General features: G+C 46.2%; 1 protein-coding gene across 1 annotated transcript in view; it reads left to right on the forward strand.

The window, feature by feature from the left end:
- The first annotated feature begins 6,477 nt into the window (after nucleotides 1-6,477).
- LOC149360112 (SEC14-like protein 2) overlaps nucleotides 6,478-26,256 on the forward strand; it is a 65,532-nt gene continuing 45,753 nt past the window's right edge. The window contains exon 1 of the mRNA XM_089572180.1: nucleotides 6,478-6,627. Coding sequence (XP_089428306.1) covers nucleotides 6,574-6,627 — 54 coding nt within the window. The 5' untranslated portion in view covers nucleotides 6,478-6,573. The remainder of the gene's footprint in view (nucleotides 6,628-26,256) is intronic.

Here is a 26,256-nt window from a genome sequence, read left to right on the forward strand (position 1 = left end):
ACACAGGTACGACGTGTGCCCTCTCCCGAAGGCTGGACTCTGCCCGCGGTGTGGCGAGAAGCACACCCCTCAAGAGACCCCATGCACGCCAAGCTGCATTCTTTGTGGTGGTTCCCACCTTACCGGTACCGGCTCGTGCAAAGCCAGGACCCCTCCACCTCGTAGACAGACCGCGCCGAAACCCAAGCAACCAGTGCCCACGCCAAAGGACTTTCCACCGCTAGTGCCTCATCAAGATCACCAGCGAGCCTGGACCAAACCCACCAGTACACCCCAAACCTCACAGCGGGAGGAAGAGATAGCTCTCCTGCGGGAAGAGGTAAGGCATCTTAGGGCAGCCATTAATTCCATCCCTCCTACCGTTTCTCCACCCACTCCTTCACCAACACCCCAAACCTCTTCACCTACACCCGAACCCTCCACACCCCCTCCACAAAATAAACGCAGACCAGAAGACATTCCAGACATGGATTCTAAATTACAAAACTTTGCCCAACAGCTCGAAGCCAGTATTCTGGCTCAGACTCAAAATTACATTGAAGCCGCCATCACTAAGCTTACAGAAACTATCATCAGTCAGGTAACCTCTGCTATTCTACAACAAATTCCACAAATAATTGCTGGAATGTCTTCACATATCCCAGCTAGCAACCCCATAGCTGCTCCCATCCTCCGCCCCCCCACCCTCCAGCATGGCCCAGTTGACGGGCAATAATCTCCAATTAAGCATCCTACAATGGAACTGCAGGGGGTTTCGTCGCAAACGAGACCCCCTGCAGCAGCTCCTCTCTGCTTCCTCCACGCCCCCTGATATAGTAGCACTTCAGGATGCTGGCACAAATTTATCGCTGCCAGGATACGCTCTGGTACCCTCCGACACCACTCCAAACCCCAGGGTTACCACGTATCTCCAACATTTCCTACCATACACTTGTCATGTACTAACCTCGCCGGTAGCTCACACATTCCTAGAATTAATCCCCTCCACTCACAGATCTCAACCCCTCTTCATCCTCAACTGTTACCTCCTTCCGAGGCAACCGGTCTCAGATTTAAGCTCTCTAATTAAAGCCGCCTTCAACGCTGCAAAAAAGGACCCCCTCATTATATTAGGGGATTTCAACTGCGCACATGCAGACTGGGGGTACACACGCACTAACAAGAGAGGAGCGGAATTGCGCAACACCCTTCAGATGCACGGCCTGTCCATATATAATGATCTGAGCACACCTACAAGAATCGGTAATAGTGTCACTGCCGACACAAGCCCAGATCTTACTTTTGGTCGCAACCTTCCCACACCGGTGTGGACAAACTCAAATGAGGCCCTGGGCAGTGATCATTATATGATAACTATACAGCTTGATTTCGCCAAAAAAGCTAAAAACTACCGTGTCAGGATTACCAGCTGGGATAATCTTCGGAAGCACAGAGAGGCCAAAACATTAGAATCCCCCTTTAACCTCCACACATGGATGACAGAGCTGAAACAGGATGTCCAGGCATTCACGCAAACATTAGACGCCACCCCCGAGACTCCCGTTGCAGACAGTCGCTTAGCGCACCTACTCCAAGCTCAAAACAGTATCCTCATACGCTGGAAAACCCAGAAGCAAAATCGGAAACTTAAGCTAAAATTAGCGCAACTACAGAAACAAATAGAACACAGTGCCGCACTCAGTAAATCTAACTGGCACCAATTATGTGACGGATTACGAGGTAATGTCTCCTCCACCAGGGCCTGGCATCTTTTGCGACATATGATAGACCCCACTCAAGCGAAAAAGCAAACTCGGCTCACACTAAAACGACTTACCCATAAAAATCGTCAAAATCATCAAGCACTGTTACGCCAACTCCAATCAATTTATACCACTGTGGGCCAAGCTGTATCATATCCCGACTATGTGGGCCCCGATCAACCCTCCCTCGACGCCCCCATTAAGTCAGAGCAGCCCTTATCAAGCTCCGAAACTCAACCCCTGGGGAGGACCAAATAACAAATGTCATGCTCAGAAATCTAGATGACCGTTCAATTTCCCTTCTCACCGACTACTTCAATGAGTGCTGGGAAATGGGGGCGCTACCTGCTGAATGGAAGCACGGGAAAATAATTTTCATTCCTAAACCAAACAAGCCCATTAACGCCCAGAACCTCCGTCCCATTTCGCTGACTTCGTGCTTGGGCAAACTGTTTGAGCATGTCATCCTCACCCGTCTCACGCAACACATGGAATCCCATGGACTATATCCACATACTATGGTAGGATTTCGATCCCACCTCTCGGCGCAGGACGCCCTACTGCAGATTTCACACGCTATCCTCAATGACATGTTACATCACACCAGAGAAATCCTGGCAGTCGACCTCACCAAAGCATTCGACAAAGTTACGCACAGCGCCATCCTGCAGGGCATCCAAGAGCTGCAGTTGGGGCCTAAGACCTACAACTATATCCGGGCCTTCTTAAACGGTCGCACAGCCTCACTGCATATAGATGATATACAGACCCCCCCCCCCCCCCCCCCTTCACGCTTGGTAACATTGGTACCCCGCAAGGGGCGGTGTTATCTCCCTTCCTCTTCAACCTCACCCTCATCCCCCTGGCCAAGGCTCTCAGCCGCATCCCGCACTTAGGACACACACTTTACGCGGATGATATAACGGTTTGGACCACATACGGCTCGGATGGCGACATAGAATCGACCCTTCAGGAAGCCGCTACAACTATCGCTACTCACGCGGCAAACATTGGGCTTGAATGCTCCCCCACAAAGTCACCACTCCTCATAATCCGCCCGCGGCGCGTCCCTACCTCCCCCATCACTATCTACCTGCATGACACTCCCATACCGCAAATACCTACCCTCCGCATTCTTCGCCTGCATTTACATGACACGGGGAAAAACAACCTTACACTGAAAGCACTAAAACAGTCCACCTACTCCGTCATCCATCTTCTTAGAAGGGTTTCACATTCACGAGCCGGTCTAGACGAAGCAGATAATCTCAAGGTGCTGCATGCGTTCGTGCTTAGCCGCATTCTTTACGCCACTCCTTACCTAAACCTCTCCTGTTCGGATAAAGACAAGATCAATGCTCTTATCCGCATGGCTACCAAAGCAGCGCTAAACCTACCAAAGAGCACTAGCACGGACAGACTCTTAAAATTAGGAATGCACAACACTATACAAGAACTTATAGATGCACATCGCTACACACAGTACCTTCGTCTGGCTGACACGGAAACTGGACGATATATACTGGATTCTCTGGGAATTCGCATACCGGCACACACGACAGACTTCATCTCTCTCCCTCGCGCCATACACTCCGCGCTTATCCTGAAACCCCTTCCTAAGAATGTCCACCCTGAATACCATCAATCCCGCCGAGTCGCGCGAGCCAAAGCTCTCCATAAAGAATATGGCACTTTAGAGGATTTGCGCTGGGTGGACGCCGCGTGTGGTACAGACCGTTCAGTAGCTGTGGCTTATCATCCAGCAGCCTCCCCATTTACCCATTTCATAGACCCACCTTGTACCCCAGAAGAAGCAGAGGAAGCAGCTATAGCAATAGCCATTGCCCAAACCAATGCGGCTTATATACTAAGCGATTCCAAAACAGCCATTCTTAACTTCGCCCGCGGACGCGTCCCTCCCCCCGCGTGGCAGATATTGAGAATGTGCACCCTAAATGCCGATAGGCGTATTGAGCTCGTGTGGGTGCCGGCTCACTCTGGCAATCCCGGAAATGAGGCCGCCGATAACATAGCCCGAGGACTTATTTGCCGGGCAAATGGCGACCCCAGCCGGGATTTCTCGAGGGAGCGGGCACACACGTTCTCAGAACTAACTCAACAAGCACGCCTTGCCCGTCGACTCTATCCCCCTCCCCACCCCCGCCTATCCCACTCCCAACAAATCCTCTGGAGGCGACTCCAGACCCGAACTCTTCCTACCCCTCAGCTTCTATCCCACTTCCGCCATGTTTCCCCAGAGTGCACTCTCTGCGGAGAACCGCACGCCACCCTAGACCACATCCTCTTCGGCTGCCCTGCCGATCCTCCCCCGCAGGGACAGCCCGCCATCGGTACATGGGAGGAATGGGAGGCCCTCCTTGCGTCGCAGGACCCGGACGCGCAACTTCGCTGTGTGAACCGGGGTGCCAGTGCCATGGCCCTACGTGGCCTGGACACATGCGCGTAATGTGAGGGCTGTGCGGTGGCCCTGAGATCTTGTACGGTCCAAACTCACTTGCTTAATAAAGTTTTCCATCCATCCATCCATCTCTCTGATGATAATGAATGATTCAGAAGCCTTGGTTTCAAAGCGTATCTGACGTGGGCTCTACGGGGCTTCTTGATAATGATAATTAAGATCCTCAATCGCACATAAATATGGTTGTCGGCGGAAAGCGCAATGCTTAAGATGAAGCCACTGAAAAAACTATTTAATATATTTGCCTTAGGCCTGCCATCATCATCACCCTGACTATGCCCGCTGTAGGGCAAAGGCCTCTCCCATGTCTCTCTAATTAGCCCTGTCCTTTGCCAGCTGCGGCCGCCGTATTCCCGCAAACTTCTTAATATCATCCACCCGCTTAATCAACCAACCAACAGGCTACGATATAAAACTTTTTTACAACGATGTCCTTATAAGTGAAGTAAGCGAACGACTGTTCTTTGCTCCACCTCACAAGTTAATTGCAGCGGAAGGCTGCGGCGATCTGAGCCAGTCAGAACGCCATGCACTGCGAAACGTGTTCCTCCCTTCTCCTCACGCCGCAACTGGTGGCTCCATCCCTGGGAAGGAAAGAGCACCAGTGTCTAGCTGCTGCTCGCAGGAGACTGGGCGTACTCGGCGGACGCCATGTTTACGAATAGCGGCGCGTTACTTTACAGCAAATCTCCGCAGTGCTGTCTTCGTGAGGACCACTCGCTAATCGCTCGCTATACTTCCAGAACACCGTCCCGAACTATCTTGTTATTTACTACAATAATTTTTAGAAAAATAGTCGCAACATTGCTCAAATATGCGAAGGACTATTTATTGTCTTCCTTGGCCGTGACTGGACGAGAGAGCTCTACCTTTCACAGTACTGCAAACAATTTTGTGAGACGAAGTATAGGAGTACGATTTAATAAACGTCCTAAATGGGGTGCACATGTAAATCGTCTTATTGCTGACCTATGAAAATTTCTTCGAGGCTTGTACGGTTTGTACAGAACAACGCATCTGTTGTATTACGCGCTTTCCCTCTTAGTGTGCTTTAGTATGGTGCACAACTACGCAGACTCAAGAACTAAATCCTCTTAGCGAAACGGATCTTTCGAATCTTCTCTCATTTTCAAGGCGAGCACGCGAACGTGATAAGAGCCCCGCTTTACAGCCGTTTCTTCATGGTGAGGGCAGGTCAGGCTGAAAATTTTGCGTTAAGAATAAGATGATGATTAAAGAAGATCACCACACTCAACACCACTGGGTCGGTCAAAAATATCCGTGTGCCCCGGAAATAAAAACGAATTACGGAAAACAAACGTTTTACTTACAAGCAATACAAATGATAAGCAATGTTTAATAATTAGCACACTTCAATTGCTCTAAATAAATATTCAAGAAGCTAATAAAGCAGATAATTATGCGTTAAAACTTTGGAAATAAAAAGTTACAAAGACTGCTGCTACAGGCTGGTGCATCACTCGATCGTCTGTGCTTTCTCTTGGAATGGAGTACCTTTAAAATCCCATACTTTCTTCCTGTAATTAATCAGCAAATCGGCACCTATAGTTCATTATATCCCTTTTTTATCACGTATGCAGCGAATTTCAATACTCTGCTTTTTATTTTACTGACTGATCATCCTATTCACTCGATTTGTTTGAGTGCATGGAAATGTGCATGGGGAAATTCATAATTGACTTTGCCGAAGTTTCAGTTGTGTACTTATCACCCTCATCAGCCTGACTACGCCTACTGCAGAGCAAAGTCCTCTCCCATGTCTCTCCAATTAACTCTGTCCTTTGCCAGCTGCGGCCCCCGTATCCGTTGCGGGTAAAAGTGGATGAATCCATGCATGACACTACGTTCTATTAAATTCCTTCTAGCGTCTATAACTTAGAGTTGTGCCTGGTGTAGAATCTATTTTGGGCTCGTACAATGCCAAACATGCAGTGATAGGTACATGGGTGTTGGAGTATTTTTTCTATTTATTTTAGGAGGGGGGAGGGGGGGGGGGCAGTGACTTCTCCCAGGCTTTATAGCCGCCTTTAGTCCCTTCATTCCCTCGAATGAACGAGAAATCAACAAATCAGTTTCTATTTAAACCTTATATCTAAAAGCTCTGATGTCAAGAAAGCGTGTAATCGCAACAACAGAAATAGAAGACGGAAGACGGGCCGTCCTTGCTGTCTCGCGCTAGTAGTGCCTCGGGGCTCCCGCTTTCCGCGTACTCCGTTCCCGGGTGGCCTACGGTAGCTCCCCTCTGCGTTCGCTTCTGAAGGCCGTCAACACGTCGGCAGCTGTGGCGGTATCACTTTCTGTCCAGCGGCGCACGGGACGGAGGCAGAAGCCATGAGCGGCTACGTCGGAGACCTCTCGCCCGGGCAGCAAGCTGTGCTTGACCGGGTGAGTGGCCACGTGAGCGGCGGCTCTAGGCCGCTTCCGTAACCTATCTTACTGCACAGGCTCCTCGATCTACTGCCGGGTCCAAATAGCTAAGATTCCTGGGATAGTCCATGCTGTTTAATGTGCACGCATTTCACTTGTTGACCCGCATCGGCAGGTGTGATTCACTAAGAAAACAGCGGCAAAGCTGTGTCTTTGCGGACTGTACAGCCGGCCAAACCTTTAGGTGGCGTCCGCGACGGCCGCTTTTTCTTCGCTCCTGTGCTTTGTGACGAAGCAAACTTGGGGAAAGCTTAATATTAAGCAGGAGTTTAGTGAGGCTCTGCTTAAATATGATACCTTAGCAAGTTTGCGCCGTCATAAGCTGCAGGAGCCCGGAAAACGCGGTCATCACACACGCCAGCTGAAGATTTGGCCGGCTGTACTTCATTTTGTATTGAACTATGTTTTGGTCCGATTGACACATGTAATTCAGCTTGAGAGTATTTTAAATTTGGACTTATCGAAATATCTTTGGCTATTGTTTATTAGTTCCAAGCTTCATAGAATTGCGTATTCGAGCTGCGAAAGTGCTCAAGGACTTTCCGTTTAAGTTTCACATTCATTTTTCTGCGTCATACGTACCACAAACAAGAATACAAGAGAGGCAACGACCAAATTCCATCGGCGAAGCAGAAATAGTCCCGCAACAATCTTCTTGCAACAATTATCGCAACAATTATCGGCATGATAAGCTCTGAAGAAACTGAGCTAAAGGAGACGTTGGACAGCATACAAACAACTGATATGAGAGAAACAATCTTGCAGCATGTGAGTGCAGTCGGACTCTTCCTCGGAAGACTCAGTGAAGGCAGAAAGACAGTGCTCGCTGCGTTCACAGAAAGGGATCCGTTTCTCTTCGAGCGACACTGGACCCTTTGCTGGTAACGGCACCGTCAGCAGCATGAGGGTAAATACTTGGCACGGTCTAGATGCACAGGAGAGCTCGCATCTTCAGAGTATGTTCTAATTGATCTCTGCGCAGTTTTTATATATGCCAGCATGTATTTGGACAGGTGCGTATGATAGAGCTTTGATAAGTATGGCCTGAAAACTAAATCTCTACACTAGTAGTAGTAGTAGTATGTTTATTTGGCCATATTATATACAATATGCCCTCGAGGTGAGGCTAAAGGAGGTAGACCAAGCATGCCTCCTGACAAGGCCTACACCCCGATCAACACATCATGGAAACGGGGGCCGAATGAACAAAAGATAAAAAACAATGAGAAAACATGATCACAATAGAAAATAGTTAATGATAGACAATAATAAATATCAATGAACAATAAACAAAACATTTTAAAATATGCACATTAAGAAAAAAAAAGCAGAAGACAAACACACAGTCAAAAAACTAAGTATACAGAATTAGCTGAAGTTTAACCGGGGGGAAAAGAATCGTCAGTTTTTTTCTTAAATACAGACACATTATAACTTTCTAAAGCAATCTGAATAAGAGACTGGTAGGCATTACACAATGTTATAATTTGATGACTACTCGATGCAAACTTAACTGACTGCAGCGCTACGATGCACAGTACTCACTTGTGCCTATATTTCAATTTATTAGGTGAACTTTTACTAGTGCGACCGCGCGCGACGTCCATCATACTTCTTCGTGTTATTGACGCAATATTATAAAATACGTGTTATAATGGGTTGAATCATTGTGTATAAGCTGATGCTTTCATAGTTTTTCTCCGAGTGTATCTTGTATTTTGTAGCTGCCTCTTTAGGCATCGTTCTGTTTGAAGGATAGAGCACTCTTCGGAGAACAGAGAAATTTCGCTTACTTTCACAGCGCGTTTAACATGCGGTTAGACGCGCGGACCAATTTATTGGCACATTTCAAACGCGGTGGACTAGTTTCTGTTCCACGTACTTGCAGATATAAGACTCTATGAGAAAAAAAAATGCGCATAAATGAACAGAAAACATCCGCAGCCACAAGCGAGAACATTGAACTCATTGATATTCAACAAAAGCAGGCATCTTTAGGGCAGGCACCGAAGCAATGTTTAAGGAAACGCACAAGCAGTAAAGGGAAAGGTCGCAGGTTTTAACCTTTCCGCAGCTGGATGCGAAATGCGGAAACGCGTGTGCATTTTTTTCGTGCACGTAAAAGAAACCGCAAAGCCGGAAATAAACCCGAAACCATTATTTACGAGATACTTCACCGTCTTCTCTAGCCCGCGTAAGAATCTGTTTACTATTACTACTAATATGGGTGTCTTTTCTATAGCAAGCCCAAGTGCGCCTCAAACCTCAGTGTATCAGGCGCGCTAACTCCTCCTTCCACGCCTTCTACAGGCAGAGTTTGTTTTGTTTCGTTTTGTTTTTACTTAACAGTATGTTCTGCTAGGAGCCTGCTTCAGCTAAAGGTTTCGACTATTATGTTCTTGCTGTGTTTGGCGCAAAAAAAAACCAGCCGTTCGATAATTGCCGCTGACGCAAATAATAAAGTTCACGGCTGTACCAGCCGAAACCTGGAACCATAGAGTGGAAGCTTCCATTCAATGAAACTGACTTTTTTTTTTGCCAAACGTATTCAGCTGGTGTGAGGGAATTGGGCGAAATGCATCGTGCAATAGAGCTCTGGACAATGTGCAGTCTTTGTCAAAAGTATACAGCCCAAGGGATCTTCTTCTGAACCTTCCAGTGAGCCTCTTGCATACTCAGGGCCCCTAATCTCTCGAAGGCAGGAGGAACTTAAGTCCTCAACCCTCACAGCCTTAAGGCTGTCAAGTATGCTTAATAGCCCCGCTACACCGCTTGGAAGCAAATCTCTTGGGCTGTATATTTCTTACAAAGACTGTAAAGGAGCAGATAGAAGTCCAATTTGCAGGAGAGAAAAAGAAAACGACAACATGAAAAATAATATCATCCGTACGAAATAATAACCTAGTTATAAATGGCCGCTACAACGCAAAGTAAATTGAGAGCAATAATAACTACGAGCATACAAAGCAAGAATTGTGCAAAAGAATGTATAGGCGATTTTGCAGAAATTCACGCCATACTCTGGCGCGCCGTTCAAGCCGCATTATTTGCTCCGTTGAGTAATAGGTTAACTGCCAAATTCATACATTTTACTCCGAGTTTTGGTGTCAAAATATGCCTTAGGACTAAAACGCCATAGACGAGCTGCTAAGTGTCGTTGCGCAAGTTCTCTCGCGCCAGCAAGAACATTGAAAATGAGAATAGCAACTTACCACTGTGTTGTGGAACGTTTGCAGGGTTATGGCTGCGTGCTTTACATTACCTACCGAGACCATAGAAGATAATTTCCCCAGACAAGATGTGCCTATGTAAACAAGAGCGGTTATTTGTTGACCGTCTCTAATGCCAGGGGTTCCAACGGCATGCAGGAAACGAAAATCAGCAGGCCAAAAAACAGCTCCTGTAACAAAAATAAAAATAAATAAAATCGAACCATGTGACTAACGCGCAGTGGACAATGGTAAACTAACACCGTAGAAACTTCGGGCACTTACGCCGGTCGAAAAAAAAAAAGACGTTTTCACCGAAGCACTTAAACACAGCGGAGTGAAAGCCGGTGAACCCAACTGGATCAAAATTAACTAATAGCACTCCCAACTCCAGGTTTTTTCTTCTTCTTTTGGTGATTTGCTACTAGCACATGTGATTTCGCTTAGCTTTGAATCTGCGCCGCCGCATGAAGTCTGGACATATGGCAACCGATCACTGACGAGATACATCTCTGTTCATCTCATACGAACGCAATGAAAGCGTCTCTCGGCGCTATGCGGCAATACATGTAGACACTGGAAGGGCCTCTAAATAAAAGAATGCATCCCTGCGTCGTTTAGTTAAATGGCAGTTAAGGTAAAGAAAAATAGGTTGTGAATACCTGATTCTGTTCATGCTTGGTTATTTGTTGATTTTCCTTCCTTCCTTCGTTCTTTCGTCCGTTTCTTCTTTCTTTCTCCCTTCCTTTAGTTTCTGTTTCTAAGAAAGGGACGTTTAAATAAATGCGCTTTGTCGAAAATAAATGTCAGCTCTAAGTTTCGGCTCTGTTGTTCCATATAATCATGTTCACCGTGTACAGTTCGTCGTGCTGAGGTTGCCACACTCCTGCGATTTTCTGCCACGTGCGATCATAACAACGATGCTACGGTGCAAAGCTTGCCACTGACAGCCGTTTGTGCCTTCACTGCACAAAGCGAAAAAAACCGTCATGCTTGTTTTTACGGGCCGCCTGTTATAGCATGGAGCCGATTGAAGGTGTTGCGACAGTGCCTGAAAGGACAATAGCCCAGGGGACGGTAAGTGTGGATTGTTATATAAGCTGTGGAGCGACGCTTTCCTCTTCTACAGGAAAACCACTCCGCGAATGCCAAATGGTCTTGCTCTCACTGGAAAGCATTGTCGTATGATCACAGGCCACAAACCGCGAGAGTCGGGCGTTTCGCCGCGGCCACTACAGTCGGGCAAATAAAAGCCGCCTCTTCAACTGCATCATTGAGCATTGCGCCAGAGCCTCGGTGGTATTTCTGAACGAGTGCGTCGTTTGCAATCCTATGCTGACGGAAGTGGCAGCGTGCCAGCTCGCACTTAATCTGATAGCTATTTTGTTTCACCATGTTTCTACCATTTCCTAGTTCGAAACTAACAGTGCTTAAATTGCATCCTTTCTTAAATAACCAGGTACTGTCTTAAAATCGTTTGCTCTCCCGTTAACAAACAAACAGAAGATATTAATTTGTGGACACAAGCACTCAACCAGCCACAAAGATAAAAGTACAAAAAAAAAACACGCGCCAAATGACACTTGTCCTGGCCGATACTCAAGAGTTGTCACGTGTCCAGAGCGCGTGCGAATTCAAGCCTTACGCGCCGGCTTATCAATCGATGGAGCCACCTTGTTTATCTGAAGGTTGCGGAAAGAGGCAACAGAAAAACATCCCTCTAATGATGAACGCCTCTTTCCGACGCATGCAGTCCCGATATAATGAGCATGCACTTACCCGAAAACTTGCGCAAGACCATAAAAGTAGGATGACGTGAGAACCATCATACATCAACATTTACATCACAAATGAAGCGCTGGTGTTGGCATTGGTGACGGTGTAAGCAGTGGCGATGGGACTCCACCATTTGTGACGATGGAAAGGATCGACAATGCAGTCATTCTAGGAAAGCAATGGTATTACAATACGAGGGCCAGTTTTGCCCTGTATGGCACATAGGCAACAGTCTCATTGGTCAGCATTGGTTTTCGGTCACGAAAAAATTAAGAACGCCTTGTCTCCCTGTAGAATTTCGTACGCAGCTACGGAAAAAAAAAGAGAGAATAAAGTGTAATGCAAGAAACAATTATAAGTGGGAGCATTAAGACAGCGCGTACTAGTCAAAGGCAAACGTAACCATTAGAGGCAAAAGCATAACCCAAGTGGTGTGGTTGGAAAGTTTCCTGAGACAGGGTGGTCCAGGCGCAAGCAACACCGGGGTAACGGGAGTTCGGAGGGGATGGCTAAGCTCTGAACTAAACCAACAATGAGGATAATAGTGAGGAGGTCTTTTTACCTCATTTTCTGACGTGCATGATGTGCCAGGAAAACCACCGCAAAGCCCAGTCCCACCCCAGCAATCAAACCCGAGGCTGACTATAATTTTTCGTTTTGACGATTCCGTGCTTTTCACTTTCCCAATCCTATAGAATTTAGCATGTGCATGAATTTTTGGCTCCGCATTGGACTTCTTCACAAACTGTAAAACTATACTTCACACCCGTTTGGACCATATTCACCCCAAATCGATACCCATATATTTTAATTCTTCTTTATATCGTTATTTATGTCCTGCTCGCTTTTCTTACCACCTTTCTCTCTCAAAACCCATCCCCAACTCAGAGCAACATGTAAGCGTTTTTTTTAAACGCAGAATAAAATATCTGTTTTTAATTAAACAGCAACTTTCTCTCTCTGCCATGTTCATAAACGTTTCATTCAGAATCCTTGTTTTCAAAGTGCTTCTGACGTGGGTTTTACAAGAATTCTTGATAATCACAATTGATATCCGCAAAAGGGCACAAATACAGTTGAATACCAAAAGTTCATGCATTTGGTTAACGGTAACATTAAGGTCAATGCTAGGTTGAACCACAGAAGAAAATATTTTCATATTTGCTGCAAACCTGCAATAAACCACTGTAAGTAACCAACCTCGAATTTTCATGCCCAGAATGAGGACATTAGAACAGCTCCGTTGCTTACAATATAGTAACTCTCTCCCGTACGGGATCCGGAATGTCTTGTTTTTTTTTTTGGTTGCCGTTTACAGTTTCATCTAATTATCATTTACCCCGACCAGACGAGTTTTCGTCCAACTCTTGACTTCATTACGAGATAAACTTGTGTGCAACGATGACCAGATAAGTCAAGTAAGCGAACAACTGTTCTTAGCAGTATGATTAAATAAACATTTATATTGGAACGCTTATTCAAATCATAGTAATGCCGATCGTTTAAAAATTGTTGGAATTTCGTACAAATCAACGCCGCTGCTACCACTCTGATTGAAGATGGAGTTGTATTACGCACTTTTTTTTCTTACGGTGCTTTTGTATGAGGCGAAGACTCAGGAATCTGTTCCTCTTACCAAAAGGAATTTTCATGGCCAGTATGTGAACACGAGAACCGCCCCGTTGCTTCCAATATTGTAAGCTGGTGGGTAAACAGGATCACGACATTTAACTCCGCTCACTCGCACAAAAATCTCCTACCGCCCCGAAGATAACAATGAATTAACGAAAACAAACGTGTAGCTTCCAAGCAATTAAAATACTAAGTAAAGTGGAAGAATGAGCACACTTTACCTGCTCTAAACACAGGTTCAAGAAATAAATTAACCGATTGCTATACGTGAAAGCTTGGTTTTGGAAAAGAAGCGCTGCAGAGATTGTTGCTACATGTTGGTGTATCAGTTGATCCTGTGTGCTTGCTCTTGGAATGGAAGCCCGTAGGTATTCAGTAGTTTCTTCCAGTAGTATTGTTGATTTAGTTACTTTTATTATTTATTCGCGAATTTCATCAGACACCTTTATTAATTTAGTTTTGTTCGCCCAACTCTCCCCACCTAATTTTTTATGGCATGGGAATTAATAACTTGCAGTGTAAATTATTACTTAACTTTGTAAAGTTTTCGTTGCATACCTACGTTTGCGGATAAAAGTAGATGTACCCATGCGAGACTGCTTGTACTGTGTATGTATAGAGTTGTTACCTATGCAGACCAAGCGATCTTAACAGGCGCTGCGGCCACACTATATTTTTATTCCTTCTTTAATGCGGAATTTCGTTCTTTTTGCTCCAGAGCCTGTTGTCACTTTAAATGATGACTACGGCAACAGCGCCAAAAAACGTGGCCGAAAAAGAGCGAAACATCGGACAAGCGCTGTCCTGTCCTCTGTTTCCTTACGTTTCGTCGCCTCTTGCGCTGTCCTAGTATAATGCATCACCAACTCGCCCGTGTATGCATAGTGTTGGTGCTAAAAGGGTTTGGTTATCGGTCGACTCGTGTTTCGTGTCGATATGAAAACAACTCCATTGTGCATGTCCCGCAAACTGCGAAGATAAGATAAGCACATCAATTTTGGAAATTATCAAATTTCGCAACGAGATGGAGCTTTCAGAAATCGCTTCCTCCATGATTGTTCACTGTTTATCTGACTTTCCATAAGAACAAGAATGAAAGGTTACTGTTAGTGAAGTTGCCCTGGCACGGAGCCGACAAATGGTCGAGAGACGACAGAGAACAGGCGCCGCTAGCAACTGTGGCTCCGGCTTATGCCTCGAGTAGATCACTCCCTTTCACGTCTGACGGGTATCAGGGAGCATGAATTGCTGGGCCGGTTTTTTCGTAGCTTACCGGCACACGTTAGTTGCGTCCAGAATAAGATATAAGTATAAAAATGCCCTGCCTGCACCGCCGATTGCCACAACGGGTTAGCTAGCTCATAAACAGAGAAAACCGCCGGAAATGCGTTGCAGAACAAGAAAAATAGTCAAGCGGTAGTGTTTGTGTGTTATCATTTAATCTCCAGTCCTGCGTCTCCTTTGCGCTTGTTCTGCCTATCTGTAGGCTTTTGCATGTGAAAAGCAAAGGCCAGAGAACGGACGTGCAAGACTATCTATGGCCTCCGGTTGGAAGAACTCATGTAATCGCAACAGAAATAGAAGACGGAAGATGCGGCTGCCCTTGCCGTCTCGTACGAGCACTGCCTCGGGGTCCCCGCTATCAGCGCACTCCGCCCGCTTCCGAAGGCCGCCCAGAGGACGGAACCAGTGGCGGTCTCGCCACACTTTCTGTCCCGCGGCGCGTGAGACGGAGGCAGAAGCCATGAGCGGTTACTTCGGAGACCTTTCGCCCGCGCAGCAAACGGCGCTCGATCGGGTGAGTTGTCAAGACAGCGGCGCCGGCAGGTCGATCTCGTGGACGGTCTTAGTGCACAGGGGCCTCTACTGCCGTGTCTAAAGGGCTACGGTGCTTGCGAACGTTGACCTTGGTAAATGCGCAGGCGCTTCATTAGTTGAACCGCATCGATGGGTATGTAACGCTGAGAAAACAGCGGCAAAGTCGGATCTTTGCAGAGTGTACTTGATTCGACATCCAAATACATTTTTGTACGATCATCTTCTCAATTCACTTAGGGAGTATTTTAAATTTGGTCTTTCTCGAAACTCCTTTTAGTGTTCTTCGCTAGTTTCTTACTGTCCTGAATTGCGGATTCAAGCTGCGAAAATGTTCGAGGATTTTTCTTGTAAGTTTCACATTGTTTTTTTTCTACGTCAGATTACGGACAAAGAAGAAAACCACAGAGGCACCGGATACGTGCCATGAGCGGAACAGAAATCGTCCGGCAGCAGCCTTCCCTCTTTCATTTATCGGCACACTGTGTCATGAAGTTAAGTGAGTTAGAGTCCTGCGACTATACGAACCATGATATGAGAGAAACAAATCGTGAAATACATAACTGCCCTCGGAGTCGTCCGCAGAAAGCAAAGCAAGAGAAAAAGTCCTCATTTCTTGCAAAAACAGAGATCCGTTTCTCTTCAAGCGACACCCGATACAGTCCTAGCCGAATAAGGACACGTCGGCTGGATCAGGGTGAAAGAGTGACACCGCATAGATACACAGAAGAGGATTCTACTTCAGATTAGGTTCTCTTAGCTTGATTTCTGCGGTTTTTTCGCAGCCTTACCTCGCTGGGGTGCTAAGAGGCACACGCGTCACTTAAGCATATATTCCCGCTCATTAAGTATCCTTTTAGTAATACCACCGCGTGTAATGACGATCCTACTTCTTCCTGTTACTCTTGCACTGTTATATAATACCAGGTGTTTCACCTAATATGTCTGTAACTTTTAAAAGTGAGCTTTTTCTAGTGTAAAGCGCTTTTTTCGGCATAGCATTGTCAGTGGTGTAACTCACCAGAACACCGCTAAAACGTAGTCTAGTAAACTAATATTGATTACTTAACTTCCTAACTTTTCGCCTATGTGCCATAAAACACAACACACACACACACACACACTTCTAACTTTCACTGTAAGTCTCCTTATTTATTGAATCCTTGTAGCCCGCCATAACTAATCATATCAGTTCTTACAATTTCGAAAACGCAGTTACCCTGAACATTGTGCCACAACAAATTTTGGTTATATCGCAATAAAATAAAAGCGCTTTCGACACTATTGGAAGCAAAGCTACCCCTCCAGTGCGTGTAACTCGCGGAAATAGCGAAAAAAATTTTGGGCCACAGAGCCGAGGCTATGTTTTTGAAACTCTGAAAACTAATATGGATATTACTTCCAGTAGGCTACACGGCTGTAAGTAATTAAAGAGACTAGCAGCAATAATTCAGAGGGTAACCAATTAATACTAGTTAAACAGCCTCCTGGCTAGCACGTCTTAGCTATTTGTGATGCGCTACACAACTGACAATGCTATGCCGAAAAAGTGGACTTCCAACTCAAAAAGCCTATTTTTAAAATTGAAGAACATCTCAGGTGAAACACCTGTATATAATATATTAGGTGGCTTCACAGTGCCCAAGCAGATTCTCTAATAGTTTTTCTCTCAGTAGACTTCAAGCGTTACCTTGTCGTCTGATTTATGCACCGGCCTGTCTGACCAATAGAACACTTTTCAAAAGGTGGAGAAATTTTGCAAGCTATCTCCACAGCGCACTTCACACGTGGTCTGACGGGTCTATCGGCACATGTAAGATGCTGCGGATTAGCTTTTTGTTCAAAACTTTTCGTGGGTAAGAGAACATAAACTAGCAGTAAACGGGGGTTGCCACAGGCAAACGACATTGAATTTGTAGTTACTGAACTAAGCGGACACCTTTAGCGCGGTGACCAAAACAATATTTAAGAAAAGGCACAAGCAGTAAAGAAAAGGGATAAAATCTGCAGGCATGGCAGTTACACCAAGTTTTCGCGCCATTATAACCACCGCGCCTCAAGCAACCCGTAATCGCCGGCCTGCCGGGTGCTGTACACCACTCGAGAGTGCGTCTGTGATTGGTGTCCTTGATTTGTCCCGAGTGCTTTTCATTCAACAACAACTCCGAGCTTGCGGAAGGCTGAAAGAGCGAAGCGTGAGCACTCCACGTACGGCCAAGCTAAATGCGCAAAAACCCAAGGACCAAACAATCCAGGGAGCGTATTCGAGTAAACATTGTCTCGCGCCTCTCAGGCGCGCATCGGTCGCGCTCTTTTGAGTTTGACAGTAAAAGGAGACAAATGGCTTTCTTCTTCGAGCCCCTTCTATTTCCCCTTTTCTGAAGAAGCAATGGGACTAATGCACCGTATCTTTCAGTCCTTCTTTCTTCGGCGCCGGCATTTTAACCGTTTAATGCCCATATTATAAATATGGTTTCCTCCATATCGTGTTACCTAATGTAGCCTTAATTCAAAACCCAGTATTAAAAATTTACAAATACAGAAATCGCTCTTTCGTCTCTTAATTAACATTTCGTACATTTCGTGCAGTTAGTCCGACTTGTATGAAAGACCAAATTGAAGGCTTTGAACTCACTGGAACGCCCACAGAGAGGAAACAATTTTTATCCCACAAGTCTTTTTATTCCCCTCAGCATTTGTCACGAAATGAGAGACCAGGAATTTTTGGACGCGGGCTGGAAGTCCCCCATTCCCGCCTTCTTTTTCTTGAGTCACAGGGGTCACAGTAAAGACGAACAGTTTGATCGGAAATGTGCTGGCTATTAAAAAAAGCTGGCAAGGTTTTAACGCTGTTAAACCGAGTAGATATGCGAAAGTACGTTCCAGTACAATGCGTTGGTCTAGTTGTATTGTGTATTGTCTTTATCTCCCAAATTCCCCTCCCTACGCAGAGTAGCATGCCAGCGATTTTTTGTATTTCATTAAAGAGTCTCTCTCTCTCTCTCTCTCTCTCTCTAGTTGTTGCATTGGCTAGTTGGTCCATTGCATTCTCAGAGTTCTTTTAGCGCACAAAACGACGACACGTGAAGACAAGAAAGACAGGACAGAGCGCTCTTGCAAGGCAACAACTAACTGCAAGAGCGCCCTGTCCTGTCTTTCTTGTCTTCACGTGCTGTCGTTTTGTGCGCTAAAAGAACTATAAGAATGCGAAAGTATATGTTAAGCCTGGTTGCTTTGCTGGGTCGTCGGCACGTCTGGCGATGGTATTAGCTCGATAGTAGTATTAGTTGATGGAGACGATGGTGTGCAGTGCACAACGCGGGACTGTGTTGCAGTTCAGCACGGGGCGTGATCGGCTGCAGCGATAGCACTGTGCACTCGTGCAGTGGCCGGCGAAGTTGATCTGTACGCGCCACCACCGGTTCGAAACCCAGACACGGCAATACTTGTTTTTGGCTTGGCCAAGGTCAGCATCAAGGGTCAAGGTTTACACAAACTCGGGGAGCCGGTTAGACCTCGTGAAGCAGTGCTTTCGTACAGAGACCGATTAACATCAACCTTTTATTGTAAGCTCCATGCAGTAAATGACTACACGGCGTGCACAGGGCATATGCATGTCGGAATTCGGTCGCTGGGGATTAATTAATTAACCGTTCTTGTAAGAAGGATACAAACACAGCGTGCACGATTAAAGATTAGGAAACATTTTTTAATGGCGTCATCTGAAATGCACTTACATATAGATGGTGTATTCCTAGAGATTTAACGATTCCCTGTGTAACTTGCACGTTAATATATTATGGTTGCACGTATTTATTCCAGTCTGCGGAATAACACGACGATACGCTGAATCTTTTTGCTAACATCGCGTAGCATAACGTTATCACGGCTGGTAGAACACGATGTTCTCGGTATAGGGTCTGCATCCCCGCTCTTAACAGCGAATTCCGAGTTGCTCCACAACCACTGGCTACTCTTTCCTGTGCTACCTCAGGCATTCTATCCAGCATCTTTCGTAATGGCCGACATGTACTATCGCGCTCAATATGAGTTGCAACGCGCGGTCATCGACCGGGGCTCGTTCCGTGGGGTGCTTCCTCCAAACAGTCGCTCGGAATTCTGGGAAAAACTTTTTCCTGAGCGGGGGTGCTGTTGTTTCCTGGAACAGCAGTTTCTCCCAGAATTCCGAGCGACTGTTTGGAGGAGGCAACCCACGGAACGAGCCACGGAACGATGACCGCGCGTTGCAACTCATATTGAGCGCGATAGTACCTCTTGAGAACATTGTGGAATTACCGCAGCAGGATCTGCAGTACCGCCAGCATATCTGTGCACGATTCTGAAAGAGTTGTGCCAAAAAGCGTATGTGCTATCACCAGCCTTGTGCAACGTAAGAAATGTTGAGCGCATTTGCCTACATGGCGACTGGACTGTGGAAATTCCTTCACTAAGTAAAGCTGTGGATCAAACAATAGTCGAGGCGCAATGGCAGAATTTCATGTCTATTAGCGTTCGTGTGTTGTCGATGTTTCGGAGCCCGGAAAGGCAGTGTAATTCAATTACTAACGGCTCAGATATGAACTGTTTTGCTATAGTGCCCTAAAACAGCTATACTAGAGGTGCGAACTTGCGGTGGCAGTTGTCAACGGTATAACGGTAGTTTCGGAAGCACCATCAAAGCGGCGTCAGCCACCAACCAGCGTGCAGCTTCGGTAGCCTGCATTTGTTATCTTATTTTTCCACAACAGGGAGTGATAGACGTGGCTTCCAATGGCAGATACTCAGAAATCGGTGCGCAACGTCTCGGAATCAAAATTGCCTGCCCCGTTCACAGGCTTCCATGTTAATTCCTATGATTAAAGCACATTGCATTGATTGAAACATTTGGCCATGAGCTGTAATCAGCGAAATTATAATGCGACATAACGAAACAGACATCAGATAGGCGTGTACGAAATAAACTAAATTACCTTATGCATTATAGGCAACGATTGCGGTTATGCAATGGTCGCTTCCGCGTTTCATAAGGCCACAGCTTAAACCAGTCCCTTGACGTTTTTTGGGACAGCAGCCAACTCCCAATGCGGTGACATGTGCAGTACACGTCCCTCAGCAACATAATCTCCTTACTTCTCTATTAAAAATGGCCGGAAACTCTGATCTGCAATATATTCACCGTACTTTCATTGTCTTACGTTCGGTATGACCATTTGCATGCCGACGTTGAAACCACATGCAGTGTTTTGGCGTAAACAGCTGTAAAGAAAATGGCGGAATACAGTCGTGGTGATCACGTCCCACAAAACTAGTTAAACCGTGACGTACGGTCGTCCCTTTCTACTGTCAGCAGTATCTACAAGGAAAAAAATTGGCAGTGGTTTTGCTATGGTTAAACCTGGAGGATTGCGAAAGCAACGAGGAGAGCGAGAGAGACGATGGAGAGCGCGTGGCAGCGGCGGCGGCCCCGGCACGCTAGCTATGCGCCGCTACTGCGCATGCGCAGCTGGCGAGCGCGGCGGCGGTACCTTTTTGTCGCCCGTGCAGCGACGGCGGCGGCGTGCCAGCTGTGCGCCGTGTGACGTCACTGCTCCCCGCGCATGCTCAGTATGGCCTTGCCTCAGCTCCGCGAAATGGCTCGGCGACTCGCGTAGTGTTGCTTTCGCAACAAAACAACGATTGCGGAAACGCAGACTATTACGGGTCGTCGCCGGTCATCTGTCGAGGCACTGATCAGCAAATCACAGGCGATATTAGATATTCTTGGTATTCTCGATTCCTCCCCTGAATTCCATACACTATGTTCTTAGCCCGTGCATCGTATCGATAGTGTGAGTAAAGCTGCATTGTTCTTTCCCATTTTGTGCTTATCTTGTTTGTCTGGGGAAGTGATAGGGCTAGGCTTGAGATAGCTAGCCCCTCCCGAAGTGGACACAAGAGCTTTCAGGTTAAGCTTCCGAACAATCGGTTTAAGATTGCGGATATCTTGTGCAGTAAGCAGATCACCACAGTCTTGTGACCGGCCCCTTCAGCGTCGGGAAACTCTTGTCGCCACGTGGCTTCTTTGTTTTCTTCTGTAGTGCTTGCACTGAGTGCAACCCTTTGGTGACACGCCCTACACTTGCCTGTTCTAAAGCTCACCAGGAATAGCCACATCTGCCCTATTCACCTTTAGAGTGTACTCATCGCAACGTAATGAGGGCTTCCAGCTGCTGTGTTCGATCGTCACTCACACGTGGGTAGTTTAAAAGTGCGTCTGGAAGCCTCAGAAAGTCACCTTCAGGGCTCTATGTACTAACTGTAATTACTTCAAACAAGTTTAAACCCTGGCAAAGATGCCTAATATATAGAGAGAAAAGTGTCGACCGGCCCCAGAGATAAGGACAAGGATCCACAGTTATAAATATTTCAGCAGTTTTTCGCCCACTCACTAGAGCTTTCAGTAATCTATCAAAATAGCGCCGTCGCTAAAGATATGGCGATGCGTGACCCTGCACTATGAAAATCTCCTCATTCCAGCCGGCAATGTTTGCCTTGAAATCACAAAGAAGCGGTTCCGAAAAGTATTAGGCGACCACCTGGCCCATAGAGCCAGGGTGTCATGCTGAAAAATCGTTTTTTTTTTTTCAATGCTTGCTAAAAGCTTGGTGAGCGAGAAAAACCAATGTATACAGTTGACGTCAATAAAAACGGTTCCAGAGATTTTATCGGTGTCTATCCGGTCATTATGATATTGTATCAATTGTGTGCTATCTGGTACGGCTCGACGCACTCAGCGAAGATAGAAATGCACGTGGATGGCAGCATACCGTGGCATAGCGTACGATAAGACGCTGCATACTCACTAGAGGTCTTTAAAGCACCAAAATGTCACAGAGGATACAGCGTTGAGCACAAGAACTAATACATGCAATGTGCCGAGAACATCGCGTGTAGTGTTATTAGAATTTGGAGGACGGTGGCTGCCATTGCCGTCACAACTATGATTAAACAGCCCTTCGCAAAGAAAAACAAGAATGTAAAAAATTTTATTCAGTGACACGAAAGTAAAAAAAATGGCTGAGTCAAAAATTTTATTCAGTGACACGAAAGTAAAAAAAATGGCTGAGGCTTAGCTAAGGTTAAGCCTAGTCAGATGCGAAGCATATTGATGGCTAGGCTTGGTAATACATGGCTTTCCTTGGTTGACGTTCATCCCGCTCTTCATCGGTCTCTGTGGCACGCTGAAGCTTTCGCTTCTCGTTCTAATCAGCCCTGCTTCTAGGCGGCATCCCAACACCTGGCCGCCTCGTAAGTGCCCGGAGAGCGAGGCAAGCTCAGCTTTATACCGCTGCTGTAGCGTCACGTGGTCAGCTGCAGCGCCTCTGATGTGGAGCCTCCACCGCCGCGGCCGACCGCGCGAGCCGGCAGCCCATCTCTCCTCTGCTGTGACGTCATGTTGTCACGTGGTGTCACGTGGTCACGCTAAAGGTCAATGGTAGCTCCACCGCCGCGCTCGACGGGCTGTAGTGTAGCTCTAGTAATATGCTTCGCATAAAAAATGAAATGAAGGACACCCGTCGATTCTATTTCCGGAGCTCGGGAGAAATCCTCATTGTAATAGCACTCTGCTCTTGTACCGAGACATTGATCGCCATGCACACCTGACTGCTCTAGCCGCACGTATGCACCGCGAATATTTCGGATGCGTTTGTGCGGCGCCGTTTTGTTCGCCGTAGAAGTAAGTTCGCTTCTTCGCGGGTTAGTTGTGATGGCACGAGGCAGAGGTTCTGATTCGGTGGCAAGCGTTGTGATTACGCCACGCCTTCAAGGCTCATTTTGTTTCTGTGTGCTTTTAAAACGCTTCTTTGCACATTTCTTTGGCGTATTCTGTATAAATACTTGTCTTGTGAACGGGTAAACAGACGGTTCTCTTTATCGTCCGTACTGCGAATTCTTTAAACTGGACACTCTCAAATCGCTTTACAACTTTGGCCGCACTACACGTCTTCTTGGCATTCCTGTAGTGCGTATAGTATCCTGCCTATAATCTAGCTTCTAGGACTAGCAAGGGCAAACTGCCACGGCCAGTTTCTTGACGGATATACTTGAAAAGGGCACGTGCTGCTTATTCGTACTGTATCATATTTTTACTAGTCTGATCTCCAACATAAATGCGAATATTTCAGGCATAAGTGATACAGCGCATATCACAGAGGTTTGCGTTGCAGTGGATATCGCAGAAGTTGTGCGTGCAATGAGGCGCCTTTACCCTTTGAAGGCGCAAGCTGTGGTCAAGGCTTCTCGCCATGGTCTATACATGTGTTATGGTATGGTATGGTATGGTATGGTATGGTATGGTATGGTATGGTATGGTATGGTATGGTATGGTATGGTATGGTATGGTATGGTATGGTATGGTATGGTATGGTATGGTATGGTATGGTATGCTAGAGCTGCATATCGGCTCTTAGAGACGCAGAGCTCTGATATTATTTAGACAACATGGCGTTATTTAACGAGCACTCATGTCACACCGCACACTGAGGTTCCTACATTTCGCCGCCATCTAAATGAGTCCACCACTGCCTGGATTCGATCCCGCATCCTTGGGCTGAGCAGTCGGGCGCCATGTTTGCTGTGAAGTGGGAAATTCCAACGAGCGCCGAAGTAGCTGCATCGCTGCAGCTGGGAACACGGCAGCAAGCGCCATCATTGTCATAGCGCTTCAGTTGATTCCACGTGGTACCGACGACTCAGAGGCCGCCGACTGTGCACACATGGCGAACTCATTTCGTACCATTCCTCATAAATAACAGGCAGCATATACGCATCGCAAAGCTGCGTCGTCCGCGCGTTCACTGTGCGCGTGTGTGTGTTCTCAGCGCTGTGAGTGGCATTGATGGAGTGAATTATGTACCCGTCGGCCATATTTCGCAGGCAGCGAAACAAAGGGAACGGTATACAGCTACTAAATTTTTCCTTATTAGAAAACTTTAAGCGAAGATATCAGTTTACGTAGACTTTCAGCGTATACAATCTCGTTTCGTCTTTTCTCGCGTGAAACCCGTGCATTAAGCGACAGAGAAGGTAGAACCAAGCTATTTGAAAACCATTAGTTGCTTTATTCACAGCTTGCACGCTTCTCGATGGGGCGAGTGAACTTGCCAAAGCACAATGCACGCAACGAAAAGTAATACTAGATCAAATGTTTTAGGGGATACCCCTAAAGTGGAGTGGATGTGTAATAACGGAGTAATTACTCATTGGCATCCACCCAAGCGCAGCCACACGGCTACAATGGAAAGGTATACAGCTTCCACAGAAACTTCGTAGTTAAAGAAAAATTCGTCCCTGGTCCGGGACTCGAACCCGGGACCACCGCTTCACCGGAACAGTCATTCTACCAACTGAACTAACCGGGAAGGCTAGCATACGGTGAGGTGAGAGAGTTGGTGGAGCGACTACTCCTGTGGGTTTGGAGGTCGTGGGTTCGGATCCCACCGGCGGCATGTGGTTGTTTTTTCTTCTGCTTTTCTAATCAATTTGCTTTAAGCGATGACATTTTCAGTAATATTCTAAATTGATCAACACCACAAAATAAATAAATTCATTAAAAATCCCCTGTGTCCCTTGCTTTCTGTGGCTGTTGGCTTCTCTCATACTTATAACGAGCCCCTCATTCCCCTTCCCTTGTTTCCTATATATATATATATATATATATATATATATATATATATATGAAAGAAGCCAACAGCCACAGAAACCAAGGGGCACAGGGGATTTTTAATTTGTTTATTTATTTTGTGGTGTTGATCAATTTAGAATATTACTGAATATGTTATCGGTTAAAGCGAATTGATTAGAAAAGCAGAAGAAAAAACAACCACTGCCGCCGGTGGGATCCGAACCCACGACCTCCGAATTACGCGTCCGGTGCTCTACCTCTGAGCTACGGCGACGGCTGTCAAATCTTCTGCTTTCGGGGGTATTTATGTTTACAAGTAACCTAACTTTGAGAGTGTTCATCAGCGCCACCCACGTTCATAAGCGGTGGACGTAGAACGTCCTGAGTTACCGCAGGTGTGACGTAGAACGTCATCGAACGGAGAGGGTGGAAGCTGCGTGAGAACCCTCTTATGCTTCCTATGGCGTCAAGGCTGCCAGAACCGAGGCCCTCGCTAAGCAGTGGTTGTTTTTTCTTCTGCTTTTCTAATCAATTCGCTTTAACCGATAACATATTCAGTAATATTCTAAATTGATCAACACCACAAAATAAATAAACAAATTAAAAATCCCCTGTGCTCCTTGGTTTCTGTGGCTGTTGGCTTCTTTCATATTTATAACGAGCCCCTCATTCCCCTTCTCTTATATATATATATATATATATATATATATATATATATATATATATATATATATATATATATATATATATATATATATATATATATATATATATATATATATATAAAGCGTCCAAATTCCGCACTGCACCATTGAATTTACAGGAATGCGTCTCGAGTGCATTGCGTTAGTGCGTTCCCAAGTGCATTCCAGGAGAAGCTATTGACAACAAGTTGCGTAACCTGTAATTGCGCCCGCCGTTCTTATATCCCTGTCTAAGGGCACTTATGCCGACGCACAAGAGAGATGGCGTGATAGATACCGTGCATAGTGTCATTGCCATTCAGAAGAAGGAAATGGTGGCCGCAAAATCAGGGACGAAATCATTTGTCTTTTCTTACCGTCCAACTCCAAAGACAGGCGGCATACGTGCCTCAGAGACGCGAGGCTAAATATTTACTCTAATACGCTCCTTTCACTATTAGGCCCTAGTGCATTTTGCTCCATTAGCCTGTCCGTACGTTTAGTGCGTGAAAACTCCACGTACGGCCAGCCGTGAAAGCCGCCGAAGCACGAGAAGGTCACCTCTTACCGGCGCACTCTCTAGCGCAGATCGGCGAATTGTTAGTCGCTTGAGGCGCGCCAGTGAGAGGGTAGGCCGACTGAAGCCTTGAAATATGAATGGGCCCATTAGACTCAGAGTAACTCACTGGAGAACGCAATTGAGCTGGCCGGCTTCAAGTGCAAACACGCAACGGCCGCTAATCTAAGGAAGGCTGGTCGCGCGGTGAATGATCAGGAAGTGGCCTTCGATGCGATAATACAACGATAA

The sequence above is a fragment of the Amblyomma mixtum genome, chromosome 2 (assembly GCF_055824585.1).
Source record: "Amblyomma mixtum isolate Tamu chromosome 2, ASM5582458v1, whole genome shotgun sequence".
Classification (NCBI taxonomy): Eukaryota; Metazoa; Arthropoda; class Arachnida; order Ixodida; family Ixodidae; genus Amblyomma; species Amblyomma mixtum.